The sequence below is a fragment of the Dipodomys merriami genome, unplaced genomic scaffold (genome assembly GCF_024711535.1).
Source record: "Dipodomys merriami isolate MVZ:Mamm:240054 unplaced genomic scaffold, mDipMer1.0.p SCAF_19, whole genome shotgun sequence".
In the NCBI taxonomy this organism is placed as follows: Eukaryota; Metazoa; Chordata; class Mammalia; order Rodentia; family Heteromyidae; genus Dipodomys; species Dipodomys merriami.
In genome coordinates, this window is record NW_027203270.1 from 14,898,104 (window position 1) to 14,915,148 (window position 17,045).

General features: G+C 44.8%; 1 protein-coding gene across 2 annotated transcripts; it reads right to left on the reverse strand.

Moving 5' to 3' along the window:
* Positions 1-5,341: 5,341 nt before the first annotated feature.
* Positions 5,342-17,016, reverse strand: Mrm3 (mitochondrial rRNA methyltransferase 3). Of its 2 annotated transcripts, XM_070027421.1 has the most exons (4): positions 16,703-17,016; positions 16,229-16,473; positions 11,493-11,660; positions 5,342-6,824 (listed from the first exon to the last, which is right to left on the reverse strand). In XM_070027421.1, the coding sequence occupies exons 1-4, from the start codon at positions 17,014-17,016 to the stop codon at positions 6,292-6,294; spliced, it is 1,260 nt and encodes a 419-aa protein (XP_069883522.1). In that variant the 3' UTR covers positions 5,342-6,291. The 2 variants fall into 2 exon arrangements, with proteins under 2 accessions (XP_069883522.1, XP_069883523.1); XM_070027422.1 differs by lacking the exon at positions 16,703-17,016 and having other exon boundaries at positions 16,287-16,370.
* Positions 17,017-17,045: the final 29 nt, after the last annotated feature.

Consider the following 17,045-nt stretch of genomic DNA (forward strand, 5'->3'; position numbering starts at 1 on the left):
GAGCAAGAGCTAGGGATGCTTAAACCCGACCATATCCTAGCAGGGGCTTCTCTGCCCGTGTCTCTAGCGGGTAGGGTGAGTAAAGGCGTAAGACTGAAGTTCCCCACCCCATCTTGGAAGATGTGCAAATTCCTATTTTGATTGTCTTGAAAGAAATGAAGTCCGTTTTAGTTCCTTATCTTTGGAGACAGGGCAGAAGGAACGAAGTCCAATGAGGAGTTGATTGCTTAGATCACTGTAATGGGGAAATTAGCTCCATTGGGAGACTTTGGTGGTCTGTCCTGGGCTTTTTCCCTGACCCCAGAATCCCCCTTTGTAAGTGGATATGTGGGTCGCAGTCAGCTGGGCAGCTTTACTGAAAAGGATTAGCTCTGTGCAGGTTGGTGCTGTGTTGAGAGGAAATGCTAGGGAAGAGTAGCCTCAATCACCCAACCTTCCATCACCATGTGTGCTGGGAATCAGTGGCTGTCACTTATCCCAACACAGGGAGCCAGCACTGCCTTTTTTGGCATCAACCAAGTTTCAAGTGGTAATTTACAGTCATGACTTTGTTTTTTCCTGTTGCCTAATTAAAGACACTAAAAAGCTGTTCTCCATCTTGCTGCCATGCTCTGGGCAGCAATAAGACAGCAGAGGGGCTGGGAAGATAGCTCAGTGGTAGAGTGCTTGCCTCACAAGCATGAGGCCCTGGGTTCAATTCCTCAGCACCATATAAACAGAAAAGGCCAGAAGTGGTGTTGTAGCTTAAGTGATAGAGCACTCGCCTTGAGCTGAAGAGCTGAGGCAGCACCCAGGCCCACAGTTCAAGCCCTATGACTGACATATGCACACGCACACACATACACACAAAGACAGACAGCAGAAGATGGCCTGGAACAGGCCACTGGGGCCCAATATGGCATTGAGTTGGTGAGTGTAAAGCAAAAAACCATAGGTATGTACACGTGTAGAAATACACAGGTAGAATTGTCCCACTGGGGCAGCTTGGGTGAGCATCTGGTCCCATCACACGGGGTAGACACAATGCCATCTTTTTTACCAACTTGCAAGGCCTATATTTGCCCAACGGTGATGGAGTGCCACTGTGGTACAGATATTGAGGTGGCAAAGTCCAGGGGCTGCAGAGGGTGCCTCCTGAGGCCTTAGGAGCCCAAGACTAACCTGAGGACCCTTAGCCATTATTTTTCAAGTTGGTCCCTAAGTTATATTGAAGTAAGCACTTTTCCTACAGCCTGCATTGCCAGTGCCAACAGGGACAAGAAACAGCACCTTTTTTCTCCAAGTAGGCTGCTTAAGTGAAAACCCTTAAACTGTTGACTGTGAGTTTCATTATTCATGTCTATAGCCTGTGAGTACATGGGGTGGTTGAAAGATTTTTCAGGAAAAAAAAAGGTTGGGCCGGGATATCTCTAATAGGAGAGATAGGGCCTACGGATGAAGATCATGTAAAAGAATGAAGGTAAGTATGCTTCATTTTTCAAGGCACTAGTGTGGCCCACTCCCTCAGTGTCTTGGAATACTTCCCATGCTAGGAAATGGGTTAACAGATGTGGGTGGAACTCATTCTAGGGAGAGTTCGGTTCCCATTAAATACAGTGCTAACTTGTAAAAGCCACCGTCGACCCTTAGACCAATGTGCAGCCCAAAACAGCGATGGCCTTGAGTGAGGATTCCTGGGTGCTCATACCTCACACAAGACAATCAGGTAGACTAGAACTAGGATCCAGAAGGAGATAGGAGTTTAGGACCCAGTGCCAAAAATTCAGTGTCCTCTGGATATCAGAGGAAGTGGATGTCCCGCCTGCTGTCAATGCATTGTCTCCCTTCCTATCTTGGTGGAGCCAGGCAGCCTGCTGCCAGGTGTGATTGTAACCATCTTGTCTTCATCTGTTTCCTGCTGTGTGTGTGTGTGTGTGTGTGTGTGTGTGTGTGTGTGTGTGTGTGTGTGTGTGTGTGTGTGTGTGTGTGTGTGTGTGTGTGTGTGTGTGTGTGTGTGTGTGTGTGTGTGTGTGTGTGTGTGTGTGTGTGTGTGTGTGTGTGTATGTACTCGTGGCCCTACTGTCCCTCAGTTTTTTTGGGTCCAGTCGTGGGTCTGAACTCTGGGCCTGGGCATTGTCCCTCAGCTCTTCAGCTCAAGGCTAGCACTCTACCACTTGAGCCACAGCGCCACTCCAGCTTTTTTTTTTCCTGCTTATGTGGTGCTGAGGAATCGAACCCAGGGCCTCATGCATGCAAGGCAAGCACTCTACCACTGAGCCACCTTCCCAGCCCAATGTCCCTCAGTTTCTTTTGTTCACTATGGCTCCACTTCTGGTTTTTTTGTTTTGTTTTGTTTTTTAGTTAATTTGAGGTAAGAATCTCACAGACTTTCTTGTCCAGGCTGGCTTGAACCATGATCCTCATATCTCAGTCTCCCGAGTAGCTGACAGGCATGAGCCACCGGCACCCTTACCATAACCTAATCCTTGTAATTTGAGGAAGCAGCATTGGCAATGGACCATCCCGATGAGAAGGCTGCTCTTCCCTTAGACAAGGGGAATCCCACGTTTGAGAGGAGGAAGAACAGATTTCATACTTGCTGTTGAGCATCAACAGGTCCTGAGGCTTCCGGTGAGGACTAGGTTCACAGCAGGGATCACAACTGCTGATGTGACACAGCTCCTTAGTCCAGACACTGGTCATCCACTACTTTGTAGTTTAGCACACTGTACATTCACCAAGAAAAAAGGAAGATCTTGGAATTTCAAAGTGGTGAGTGCTTTCTTGAAAAGACATGAGTATATAAGTGGAGTCCATTTTACTGAGCAGCTGGGGGGCAGCTGGGCTGACAGAGGCCCCAGGCCATGTGGTGCAGCTGGTCTTCAGCACTAGCCAGGGACCCTTGGGTAGTGCTGTTTCTGGAGCCTTTGTGGGGGAAGACAAAAGAGCTCAATGCTGCCTAACTTGGATGACAGTGACATCTGGAGCTTCTGTGATCCTTGGGGCAAGTGGTGGAAGGTCTCAGAGATGTCTCCCCATGGGCCTTAATGAATGGGATTCTCCCCAGGATCTAGCAGCAGGTGTTGCCTACATTGGGACATTGGGGCCTTACCCAGGGCTGCAGTACAGACATATTCTCATAGGGAAGAGCCATGCCTGTTCTACTCCTTCCCATTTCTGTCCCTTTTCTCTCCTTTGTGGTTCAATTTTACTTCAGCCTCTTATTTCTGCCAAGATTATATGAGACAATCCAAGCTTGAAAATGCTCTTTGGTGGAGACACACTCAAGTCCCTCCTTTTCCTCTTTGAAACAAGTTAAAACCCAGGGAAGTCGGACCTTTTCTTCAACTTTGGGACTGGATTCTGAGGCTCAGCCTGCCACCTTGTGGCCATCGTGCTTGCTACAAGCCATGCAAAGGTGAGAAACTAAACCAGCATTCCTGATTCTCTTGCAGCCAGAGTATTTTTCTGGTCATATACTATTCCTTTTGTATTTACTGGGGAAATGGTAACAGATCAAACACTTGCCTCAAATGAGAATTCATGATAGGGATTTTCTAATTTCAGCAAATTAACAATCAGCTACCACTTGTCCTTAATAATCAGTCAAAGGGAAGGATAATTTGCCTCTGGTGCTTCTACTTGCCCTGGGCTAAATTATACTCATGCTTTGTATGAGCTGCCTTTTCCCCTTTACCCTGTTGGTAAAATGGGCTCGAGGAACTTTTCAGTGCTTCACATGGCTGTTTTTCTCAAGGATAAGGTATGGGGGTTTTTTTTCCGCTGATTTTTAAACAAATCAGTGGCAACATATTCCACAGACACAAACCGCAGGAAACTGGTTTCATGCAGAATGTGAACTTACTTTTTTTTGTCGTGGGGCCTGAATTCTGGGCTTGGGTGCTGTCCCTTAGCTCTTCAGCTCAAGGCTAGCACTCTATCACTTGAGCCACAGTGCCACTTCCAGCTTTTTCTGTTTTTGTGGTGCTGAGGAATTGAAGCCAGGGCCTCATGCATGCAAGGCAAGCACTCTACCACTGAGCCACCTTCCCAGTCCAGTGACCTTCCTTTTACTGACTTGTTTCCGTAGCACTTCTCTAAGCTGTTGAGGGGGAAACTTAACTGTTGGCAAACTCAGCTGTGTGATTCTCTGGGCTGCCTTCCAGACCCAGCCTGACTGAGTCACTACAGTCCTCTTCAGCTTATTGCCTGCAGATTGTGCCCCAGCCTTGGTAAGCAACAGTAACATAAAAGGTGTTAAGTTTGTCTACTTTCTAAAAAGCTGGCCAGGCAGAAGTCTCAAGAATCTGTGGGCTGCCTACATTGTATACCTGTGCAGAGCACTAGGCAAACACTTCCAAAGTGTCTGCACTAGGAAAACAGTATGGCTGTCAATATAGATCTCTTAAGATGAAGTTTTCCTAGGAAGCCAATGGAAACCGAAAGGGAAGGTAGGTGGTCCGTAGCTCTTGAGCATGCTCGCAACTCAGTCTCCCTGGAATGCACAGCTGCTGGGCTCACACAAAATTCAAACCACTGAAGCCACTGTAGTAAGGGAAGTGGTACAACCACACTCCTTGGCCTTGACTCCAGCCCTGTTCCCTGGGATTGGAAAAGCAGTGCTTGGAACCCTCTCCATTTGCCTCCCTGGCACCTAGTAGATAAAGATCAGCTTGCCCTGGTCCCCTAGGGGCTTGAGAGTGTCCAATGGTTCTGCAGCCACCCTAACTTCAGAGAAGCCCTCTTGACACAGCACCCCATCCCTGGGGACAGGAAATGCAAATGTAAATAAGTACCTTATTTATTCATTTTGGTGGTACTGGGGAATGAACTCAAGTCTTTGAGTTTATAGGCACTCTACTACTTGAGCCACATTCCCAGCTGTTTTCTGCCTTGGTTATTTTCCAGGTAGGATATCATTTTATGCCAGAGCTGCAATCCTATTACTATGCTTCGCCATGTTGCTGGGTGACCAGTATGCATGCCATGTGCCCAAGTCAATACCTCATTTACTTAACCAGGTGTTACAAAACTAAGGCTACCAGCAGAAAGCAGACAAAAAGGGTAACACATTCCTAGAGATTGCAGGATAAAGTTCAGTTTCTTCCTTTTCTGCATAGTCCTCAAGAAGTTACTTTCAAGCTTGGTGAATTAACTGTTTCTACTATTCCCCAGCAAGGGAAGGGGGAAATACATACATACAGGCAGAGAGATAGAGATATAAACAGTCCTGCTGAAATGAAGGCCTGAACACAACCAAGCCCAAAGAAAAGCTAGCACAACTGTACCCTCAGGTGCCTGGGTTATTAGTGTATTACAATGTCATACTAAGCTCAAGATGAAAAGATAGAGATCTACAGATCACACTTAAATGAAACATTTTTAATACAATCTGATTTTTAATACAATCTGCTGGTTCCATACTTCCCAGGAGTTTATTTCTCATTGGTCAATGATCAGACATGGTAACTCAGCTAACCTATAACCAGTACTTCTTCATCCAAAACACACCCCAACCAGCTGGTCCAAGATGGACCATTACTCTATAAGGATAGTACCGTCAGGAACTTTCTGGGCAAATGTTCCTCATCCTCAGGTGCTAGTGATACAACATAGAGATTCACACAGCTGTAATTGAGCTATGTCCCCAGCCTTAATAAGACAATTTTTTGAGGGGGGATACTGGGGTTTGAACAGACTTACACTTGCTAGGCAGGTGCTCTACCAGTTGAACCACACACCCTAATTAATCCAAATAGACAAAATTAAACTGGCACAGAGCTATGTAAATCACCTCTAGTGTGTGTGCACGCGCGCACACACACACAGCCTAACCCCCAAATTGGAGGAAATGAAGATCTTAAGAATTCTGCCAGTCACTGATAGCTCATGACACCTATAATCCTAGCTATTCAAAAGGCTGAGATCTAAGATTGAGGTTTCAAAGCCAGTTTGGGTCGATCAGACTCTTTCTTCCATTGTCAATAAGAGAAGTAGAGGTATGGTACAAATGGTAGAGCACAAACCTTGGTCAAGGAAGCCAAGCCAAATCACAAGTCAAAAGCCCTGAGTTCAAGCCCCAGTACCAGCAAACAAAAAATAATAAAAGTTTTAAAAATGTGATCTTATGAGGAAAGGCAGAAACTACTAGAAATTCTTATTTTCCCATTCATTGTATAATGGCAGCAATGCCTCCATCTCTCCACCCCTTATGTGGCCCAGGAAGCCAGTTTCTAACTCTGCCAACCTCCTCAGGCATATGGGGAAGCAGGGAATGGAGGCATCCTTTATCTGAGAACTTCTAAGCCCCTCTCAGTGGAAACTCCTATTCCTACTCATGAGTTCTGCCCTTATCCGCAGCTGCCTTTTCGCCTCGAAAAGCAGGATGCTCGCAGCCATGGCTGAGTTCAAGCTATCCACTCCAGGTGCGACAGGAATCAGCAGCCTCTTGCCCCCCGTGCTTTCAGCCAACTGAAGAGACTCCAGACTTACACCGTGGGTCTCCCCACCTATCACCACAGCTGCTGGAGCTTCTGTCCAGTCCATGTCATAATTCTGGACCTCCAGTTCAGGGAGCCAGTCTTTGTCAGTTCCAGTGTCTACATCCTTCTCTTCATACTTGTGAAATTTCAGGAATCGCCTATCAGCCCCTTTGTTGTGGTCAATGGCTTTATTAGATATTTGCGCCTGGGCATAGAGCCCACAGTTGTCTGCCACATAGACTCGAGTGTCTGGGGGCAAGTAATTGGGCACTGTTTCCCATTCTATATTGTTGATAATGGGTACCTGGAAATGGGCCCCCATGCCTGCCCGCAGCACTTTTGGCTCCCAGGCATCCACACAACCTAAAAAATAAGAGAGGACACATTTAACAAACCTTCTCATACTAAAGGACTGTGGAGTAAATGAATTAAATTCTGGATCAAGAGATATAGCACAGCCGGGCGCTGGTGGCTCACGCCTGTAATCCTAGCTACTCAGGAGGCTGAGATCTGAGAATTGCGGTTCAAAGCCAGCCCGGGCAGGAAAGACCGTGAGACTCCTATCTCCAATAAACCACTAGAAAACTGGAAGTGGCGCTGTAGCTCAAGTGGTAGAGCGCTCACCTTGAGCTGAAGAGCTGAGGGACAGCGCCCAGGCCCAGAGTTCAAGCCCCACGACCGACAAAAAAAAAAAAAAAAAAAGAGATATTGCACAAGTGTTTCTATTGGAGCCTTCTTAAGCTAAGACTTAACAGGGACTGTAGGATTCCTCAAAAGCACTGATAGTAGACTTTGCTCATCCAGATGACACTATCCACACACACATCATACAATAAGAAACAAAAAAAAAAGCCTCCCCCACCTCCTAGGGCATAGTGGGTGATGGGACAATAGTTCATCAGGTGACTATAGTATTAGTAATAACAGGTGTAAAAGAAGCATGAACAGGCTAACAAACACTATATATAGGCTTTTAGGAAAAACACTAAACATCTAAAAGACCACAGGACATTAAGCCATTTTGTTTTTATTTTTTTAAGGGGGATTACAAAAGATTGAACTCAGAGCCTCACACTTGCTAGGCAGGCACTATACACTTAAACCACTTAAACCTTAAACCTGCAGCAACTTTTTGCATTGGTGTTTTCCAGGAGGAGTCTAGCTTTATGCCGAGGTCAGGTTGGGCTGTGATCCTTCTTTTGCTTCCCTGTATCAGAGTATGACAGGCACAAACCGCTGTGCCTAGCCTTGTGCTTTTCCTATAGCTTGGTAACCGACATGTGCCACTTTGCCCAGCTATTAGTTAAAATTTAGTCTTTTCTGTATGGTCTGGCATACTGTGATCCTCCTATCTCCACCTCCTAATTAGCTAGTATTACAGGCTTGAGTCACTTGAGTCTGGCTACTAGGTGATAAGAGAATAAGAGGATCTTGTTGTTTTTGGTCATGGGGCTTAAACTCAGGGCCTGGGCGCTATCCCTGCACTCTTTTGCTCAAGGCTAACACTCTACCACTTTGAGTCATAGTGCCCCTTCTGGTTTTCTAGTGGTTAATTGGAGATAAGAGTTTCACGGACTTTTCTTGCCTGGATTGGCTTTGAACCATGATCCTCAGATCTTAGCCTCCTGAATAGCCAGGATTACAGGTGTGATCCACCAGTGCCTGGCTAAGAGGACCTTGTTGGAGAAGGATAAAGGCAGAAGACAACTCAGAGAAAGAGGAGAGCAAGCAGGTAAATAGGCCAGCTGGAAAAGGAGACAAGCCTTCTTTAAAGAAGGCTGAATATGCTAAACTGAGAAATTTGGGATTTATTTTTCAGAAGACAATATAACACTTAAGGATATTTAAGCAAAACAGACAATCTGATTTATTATTTAGACCCCCTTCTGGCTTTAATGTTCAGTCTAGATTGGAGCACATCAGTAGCAAGCAAATGCAGCAACCCACAGAGAAGTTGGAGCCTTAACCCAGCAGTAGCCCTGTCTCTCCTGCATCTCTTGTCTCTCATGTAGCAGTAAGAGGGTTAGGAGAATAGTCTCATGCATAGTCAAATCTAACACTAGCTGCATTGCAGACACCTGACCTTTTCCAGTGTCTACTCTCACTGTGGGAAAGCTGAGAGAGATGACTAACCAGGGAACTGCACCAGGACTACCTCACGCACCTGCCATCCTCCTCTAACTCCCAGACTTAGAAAGGAGAATAAAACATGGAGAAGAGCCAGACACTGTTGGTTCACACCTATAATATTAGCTACTCAGGAGGCTGAGGTCTGAGGACTGTGGTTCAAAGCCAGCCTGGGCAGAAAAGTCCATGAGACCCTTATCTATAATAAACTACTCAGAAAAAGCTGGAAGTGGTGTTGTAGCTCAAAGTGGTAGAGCGCTAACCTTGAACAAAAAGAAACTAAGGGATAGCACCAGGCCCTGAGTTCGAGTCCCAGGACCTGCCAAAAAAAAAAAAAGATGGCGGGCTGGGAAGGTGGCTCAGTGGTAGAGCGCTTGCCTTGCATGCATGAGGCCCTGGTTTCGATTCCTTAGCACCACATAAGCAAAAAAGAAAAAAGCCGGAAGTGGCACTGTGGCTCAAGTGGTAGAGTGCTAGCCTTGAGCTGAAGAGCTGAGGGACAGTGCCCAGGCCCAGAGTTCAGGCCCCATAACCTGACCCCCCCCAAAAACAAACAAACAAACAAACAAACAAAAAAGGATGGCTTAGCTGTCTAGTCTGGTCCTTCACTTAGTGGAGAGTAAAGTTAAGACTTCCTTCCTCTTCCTGCTTCCCCCCCCCCTTTTTTTTGTCGGCATGAGGCTTGAACTCTGGGCCTGGGCACTGTCCCTCAGCTCTTCAGCTTAAGACTAGTGCTCTAAGCCGGACGCTGGTGGCTCACGCCTGTAATCCTAGCTACTCAGGAGGCTGAGATCTGAGGATCGCGGTTCAAAGCCAGCCCAGGCAGGAGAGACCGTGAAACTCCTATCTCCAATAAACCACCAGAAAACCGGAAGTGGCGCTGTAGCTCAAGTGGTAAGAGTTCAAGCCCACGACCAACAAAAAAAAAAAAAGACTAGTGCTCTACCATTAAAGCTACTGCACCACTTCCGGTTTTGAGTGATTCCTTGGAGATAAGAGCCTCATAGACTTTCCTGCTCAGGCCAGCTTTGAGCCATGATCCTCAGATCTCAGCCTCCTGAGTAGCTAGGATTAGAGGCATGAGCCACTGGCTTTTGGCTCTTCCTCTTTCTGTCCCAGACACTGGGCTATACAAGTATTTCGTATACTCTTTCCTCTTTCACTCCAGCACTAGTGTCAATGAGAAAAACATAGGGTTTGCATTACATTCCTACTATCCGTGGAGTGGGTGGGGTACTGATAATGGAGTCCAGAACCAAGATCTCACCCTGGCACAGAACTGTACTCCACGAAGGCATTTCCAGGAAGAGTTGAAAGGAGCAATTTAGGCAAGTCTCAGCAATAGCTGTCACTATTAGTTTACATTTAATGGTGTTTCTAATGAATGATATGCTCCTCGACTCCCAGGGTGCGACAGGCATTTTAGGCATGTCCCAACTGCTTGGCAAGTCTGAGTAACCAAGTCTATTAATCCCTGCTTCAGGCAAGGAGAGAAATGTAATGAGGCTAATTTGTGTATGACTACATTTCCCTGAGGGTAAGGGAAATGTATCACAACAGCATAATCACTTTGATACCAGCATTCCTCTCCCTCAAGGATTAGGAAGGTCCCATATACTCAACAACTTGAGAACTCAAGGTCATTAAATACAAGACATAAAACCAAGTTTTAAAACTGGCATCCATACGATAAAAGAAAAAGTCTCAGGCATTGGTGACTCATGGTTGTAATCCTAATTACTCAACAGGCTGAGACCTGAAGGATCTTGGATTTGAACCCATCCTAGCAGAAGAGTCAGTGAGAGTCTATCTCCAACTAACCAGCAAAAAGCTGAAAGTAGAAGTGTGGTTCAAGTGGCAGACTGCCTGCCAGTTGTAAGCGAACAAGCCAAGTGAGCCTGAGGCCAGAGTTCCTGTTCCAGTACCAGAAGAAAAACAAAAAACAGACATCAATTTCTTTACTCTGATTTTAAAATTCTTTTGTTTTCTTTGTGACACCACTTCAGGCACAGCTCCACTTCTGGCTTTTTGGTGGCCAATTGGAAGTAAACAAACTTTCCTGTCCAGCTGGCTTCAAACTACGAGCTTCAGATCTTAGCTTCCTGAGCTATGATGATAGGCTTGAGCCACTGGTACCTGGGTAGATTTTAAATCCTTTTCTTAATAATTTAGGTTTCAAAGTAATTTTTAAAAAATCAACCAATATTGGCTCAAGTATTCACTGTGCCAGGAAAGTAGTGCTCAAAATGAACATATGGAGAAGATTCTATTATTCCTGTCATACAGATGAAGGAACTGATGTTTGTCAACATTGTGTATGGACATAAAACTAAGGGGCTGGGTGCCAATAGCTGACACCTATAATCCTAGCTACTCAGGAGGCTGAGATCTGAGAACTGTGGTTTGAAGCCAGCCAGACAGAAAAGTTCCCATGAAACTCTTATCTCCAATTAACCACTCAAAACTGGAAGTGGCACTATGGTTCAAGTGGTAGAGCGCTAGCCTTGGACACATAAAGGCTCAGGAACAGTGCCCAGACCCTGAGTTCAAGGCCCACAACTGACAAGAGCAATAACAAAAACTAAAAAAAACAAAAAACAGGAATATCTTCAAAACATGTCTGTTCACAGCCCTAGCTTACACAAAAGTGGTGGGCCAATCCACCTGGTCATGTGTATTCTTACTTTTTTGGTTTTGTTTTTGGGTTTTTTTTTTTTTTTTTTTGCCAGTCCTGGGGCTTGAACTCAGGGCCTAAGCACTGTCAAAGCTAGCACTCTACCACTTGAGCCATAGTGCCTCTTCTGGCTTTTTCTGTTTAGGTGGTACTGAGGAATTGAACCAAGAGTTTCATGCATGTGAGGCAAGCACTCTACCACTAAGCCACACTCACAGCCCTGTTCTTACCTTTTGTAAGCAATACTTTGCTGCAGCCTGCCCCTGCTGCAGATCTCAGAATTGTCCCCAGGTTCCCAGGGTCACGGAGATTGTCACAAATCAACAATAATGGCAGTGAGTTGTGAACCTGTGTCTCTGGATATGTCATCTTAACATGGTCAGGTTTGGCAAAAATCCCTGAGGAAACAACACAGGAAATTAATTTGTCTGATGTGGGCACTGGGAATAAATTGACTTTTCATTTATTTACAATTATTTATGCATTTGCACATGAAACATACAAATATATTCTGACAAAAAATTCAACCAACATCAAATTCTACCAGTACCAATTCTCACCCAGTCTTGTCTCTTCTCCATCTTGAAGTATATCCTTTCAGACTGTGTGCCTACCCTACACGGGCATACCTAGCCATACATAGGTGCTTTTTCAACATAAAAATACACATTTGCCCAGCATAGTGGCTCATGTCTACAATTGAAACACACAGAAAGCTGAGGCAAGAGGATCATGAGCTCAAGGCCAGCCTGGGCTACATAATGAGATCCTGTCTCAAAAACTCAAAAAAAAACAAAAAACAAAAAACAAGGACTGAGCCAAGTGCTGGTAGCTCATGCTTGTAATCCTAGTTCCTTAGGAGGCTGAGATCTGAGGATCAAGGTTCAAAGCCAGACTGGGCAGGAAAGTCTAAAAGACTCATATCTCCAACAAACTCCCCACAAAAAGTTGGAAGTGGGGCTGGGAAGGTGGCTCAGTGGTAGAGCGCTTGCCTTGCATGCATGAGGCCCTGGGTTTGATTCCTCAGCACCACATAAAAAGAAAAAAGTCAGAAGTGGCGCTGTGGCTCAAGTGGTAGAGTGCTCACCTTGAGCTGAAGAGCTAAGGGACAGTGCCCAGGCCCAGAGTTCAGGCCCCATGACCAGACCCCCCCCCCCAAAAAAAAAAAAAAGTTGGAAGTGGAGCTGTGGATTAAGTGGTAGAATGCTAGTCTTGAGCAAAAAAGCTCAGTGCCCAAGCACTGAGTCCAAGATCCAGGACCAACACAAAAACAACCAACCAACAAGGACTAGGGGCATAACACAATGGCAGACTGCTTGTCTAACATGCACAAGGCCCTTAATTCCATACCTAACCAAAAAAAAATCCTAAATATTATTCTATAATGTACTCAATACGTATGAAGAACTTACCATGCTAGTATGCTTGTAGCTATCTTAATCTAACTGCTGCAGTTTGATTATGAAGGTACTACAGTTCATTTCTCTTTCCCTACTAACAATTATATTATTTACAAACCATAATAATTAATATCCCTGTGTGACTCTGTCTCTATGTCTGAAAAATCCCTCTAGGATAAACACCATAAGCAAATGGGTAAGTAGTGTACGTATACTCTTTTTTGAGTACAAAAGAGAATGTGTTACTTTATTCAAGCTGAAACACATGAATGAATACCTGTCTCCCAGGTCAACAGAGGGCAAATTTGTTTCAATTTGTCAAATGGCATTTAAAAAACAAACAGAAGACAAACATAGCATTTTTCCAAATTTCCAGGAAGGTTGAACATCTTCCCAATACAACTGATCATTTGTGACCCTTTTCTGTTAGTTTCTTCACACTCTTTCCTTAAACGTTTCTTGTTCCATTTTCCCAATAGGTGGTGTTTGTTTTTTAATTGAACTTAATATTTAAACACAGTTATCAATCCTTTATATTCCTTTAATTTTTTTCTCTTATTCATTGCATATTTCCTGGGAAAAAGAATCTCAATTTAAAAACTCAAATGCAGCCGGGTGCTGGTGGCTCACATCTGTAATCCTAGCTACTTAAGAGGCTGAGTCTCCAATTAACTACCAGAAAACAGGAAGTGGCACTGTGGCTCAAAGTGGAAGGGCACTAGACTTGAGTAAAAAAGCTCAGAGACAGCACCCAGGCCCTGAGTTCAAGCCCCACAATGGACAAAAAACAAAATAAGAACTCAAATGCATCAAAGTAGCCAAGAACTGGTGGCTCATGCCTGTAATCCTAGCTACTCAGGAGGCTAAGGTCTGAGGATTGCGGTTCAAAGCTAGCCCAGACAGGAAAGTCTGTGAGACTCTTACCTTTAATTAACCACCAGAAAACTAGAAGTGGCACTGTGGCTCAAGTGGTAGAGCACCCACCTTCAGCTGAAGAGCTCAGGAACAGTGCCCAGGCCAAGTTCAAGCCCCACAACCGACCCCTCCCCCCGCAAAAAAAGCATCAAGGTAATGACTCCTTTTTAAAATATCCCAGCTGGGAAGCAACATCTAGGACAGTTTATAAAGGGGCTGTGAGTGGAGGGAGGAACTGAGTCATGAGATCTCATGCTGAATGTCTGGAAGCTGGGGAAACTCTTTCAAGGGGCTTAGGATAGCTGGAAAAACAAAAACTGTAAGTGGCTTTCTTAATGAAAGTTCTCTGCTTAATAATCACTACACTAGGGATGGGAAGGTGGCTCAGTGGTAGTGCTTGCCTTGCATGCATGAGGCCCTGGGTTTGATTCCTCAGCACCACATAAGCAAAAAGAAAAAAGCCAGAAGTGGCGCTGTAGCCCAAGTGGTAGAGTGCTAGCCTTGAGCTGAAGAGCTGAGGGACAGTGCCCAGGCCCAGAGTTCAGGCCCCACGACCGGACCCCCCCGACCTCCAAAAAAATCACTACACTATACCTTCTAGCTTACAAAGGGAAATGATTTAGCAGAAAAGGAAGAAATTGAGAAAAGGCTAACTATAAAATAAAAATGGCCTGAATATATGAAATTCCAATGGTGTAATGAAGTTAATCCCATGGATGAGCCACACAGCCACAGCAAATTTCTTTATGAATCTTAGTATAGTAGGAGAGGTGATAATAGCATGGAACATTTTTTAGGCCAGACACATTTTAAGATCTTATTATCAAATAAAAAATCAATTCCCTTTGTAAACTTGCTAAAATAAACTGTAGTTTTAAATTTTATAGGCATATTGCTTTATATAGTCACTTCAGTAAACAAATTACTACCGAAGTTATAAGTTAGGAAATGAACAAAATAATATTGTATTGAACCCAACAGGAGACCTTAGGCCTTTAATTTTACTAGGACATTTGTGGTGATGAGAACCCATTTCTTCTCAAGGTTCTATTTACATTACTAGAGAACTTGAAGTTTGACAAATACTGCTAGTTTCTATGTCTCCTCTTACTCTCTCCCCTCCTCAGATCTAAAATATATCATTGTATGGGTAAGCTAATTAATATGTATTTACAAAAAACATGAAATGATGAAATCATTTAGCACTATGGAAGCTACATAAGTCCAAGATGGCTGGCCATGCTAGCACACATGCCCAAAGTAGCACACATAGTAAAAGTGAGTGACAGTTGAAGAACAGAGTAGGGATTAAATAGGTACATCAAATCGGAGTATGGTTATGTAGCTAAGCAACTCCTGAGTTCTTTAGTATTGCATCTTGGGACTAAGAGCTCCACATGGAAGGGCAAAAATCTGGGACTTGCAGGACAAGAGAATAGATAGTCCCCTAGAATTTTTTCTCTCTGTAAATGGCTGCATAGTTCAAGGATGGAATCACACAATGAACCCAAATAGGGAACATACACTGTACAACTGACAGAGGTGACCCTGACCTAAACTGAAAACTTTGAAAGTAACTCTTTCTCCTCCAACATCCCTTACTCAGAAACCTCTTTGTTTATTGCCATTTGGTTCTCATATCTTAAATATTTAATGCCAATGTCAAACGAGGTGTAAAGAGCTGGCCGTGGTGACCCATACCTGTGATAAGGAGGCAAAGGAAGGAGGAGAGCAGCCTGGACTACATAGCAAGACTCAATCTCAAAAAAACACCTTGAGGGGTGGGAAATGCAGCTCCGTGGCAGAGCCCTTGCTTTGCACGTGAGAGGCCATGGGCTCCATACCACCTCCGTAATAAGATGAAATAGTGGGCTGAGAAGGTGGCTCAGTGGTAGAGCACTTGCCTTGCATGCATGTGGCCCTTGGTTCGATTCCTCAGCACCACATAAGCAAAAAGAAAAAGCCAGAAGTGGCGCTGTGGCTCAAGTGGTAGAGTGCTAGCCTTGAGCTGAAGAGCTGAGGGACAGCACCCAGACCCAGGGATCAGGCCCACGACCAGACCTCCCGGCCCCCCCTCCCAAAAAAGGATGAAATAGCATTATTTAAACAAAAAACTTAAAAAAGAGAGGATGAGGATAAAAGGCTTCCTAAGTTGTAGCAGACTCTGTGGTCACATAAAACCTTAAGTTCATTCAACCAGATAAAGAAAACTCTTAGAAGACAGTTATCTATTCATTAGTCTAAACAGGGAAAAAAAGTTCTAACTTTGTTCTCACTCTTTATACCTTCTTCTCAAATAATGGTCTCAAGGAAGGTCAGTTATTACCATACTGATGCAAGTTTTGTGAAAATGGAGAGCTAAACTTTTCAAAAAGTTCTTTAAATTTTAGTCTGATATTAAAGGCTGGAACAAATCCCCTAAGAACACAAAGTCTGAAGAAGTGTGGCTCTTCCTAGAGACTAGAGAGAGACACATTCATTATAGATGGTAAGAAATTGGCTTCAGTCTCCACTGTAAGTATCTTAAAATACATAGGTTTTCGTAGATTGGGCAGTAATATTTTGAGCTGGGTTTAAGTGAGATTTGTTTTAAGAATGAAAAACAAATTCCAGGTTTCTACACCTATGGACAACACTATGTAATCACTGACCCATTATTCCTTGTGGTGCTACTACATCGGACCAATCCTTGATATCCTCAAATTTCACCTTAATGAGGCTGACACCCTTCAGCTTATCGACTGGCAACTCCTTGATGTATTCCAGACGGCTAAAAAAGAAAACGCTGGGCACAGCTCCAGCCTTGAGGGCATCGACAATCAGCCTGTGACCTTCCAGCAGGATCTTCCCATGCTTTTCCCGAAATGGTCTGGACTTAACTATTGTCATCACATTACTGTGAATGGAAAAAAAGAAGAAAAGATGGGTGAATACCGATATCATGATTGAGACACAGCTAGTTCAGACTTTTCAGAGACAGAAATTCTAAAGGGGATTCTTATACAAAACAAAAACATCAAGAACCTGCGGAGTGTCTACTGGAAGGATTCTATAAGGGAGAGGGCTATAGGCCCGCAGTGAAGGGGGGGGGGATGGAAACAGTCGACAAGTGTCAGGTACATCACCTCAGCCTCTTGTCGCCGGGATAGGCCTTATCGTAGCGCAGCCCTGTCTCTTCCCAGGAACGAGGTGTCTGGGATGAGGACATCTGAGGCGGTGGTTTAGGTTTCTGCCCCTGGGACTTGGCCTCGGACGCTAACTCGTGGGGCTGTTTCCTGGGAAGACGCCTCCGCTCCAACACCTCTCCGGATGGAAACATTACTTTCACAGGACTTCGTCGAAGTGCCCGGACCCAGCGCCGCGCGTCGAGGTCCCAAATCTGAACCAAAGGCAGCAAAGGTCTCAACACACATCTCGAGCTCTTGGCCAGCACCGCCATCTTCCTTGCGTCAAGGAGGCGCGCCGTCG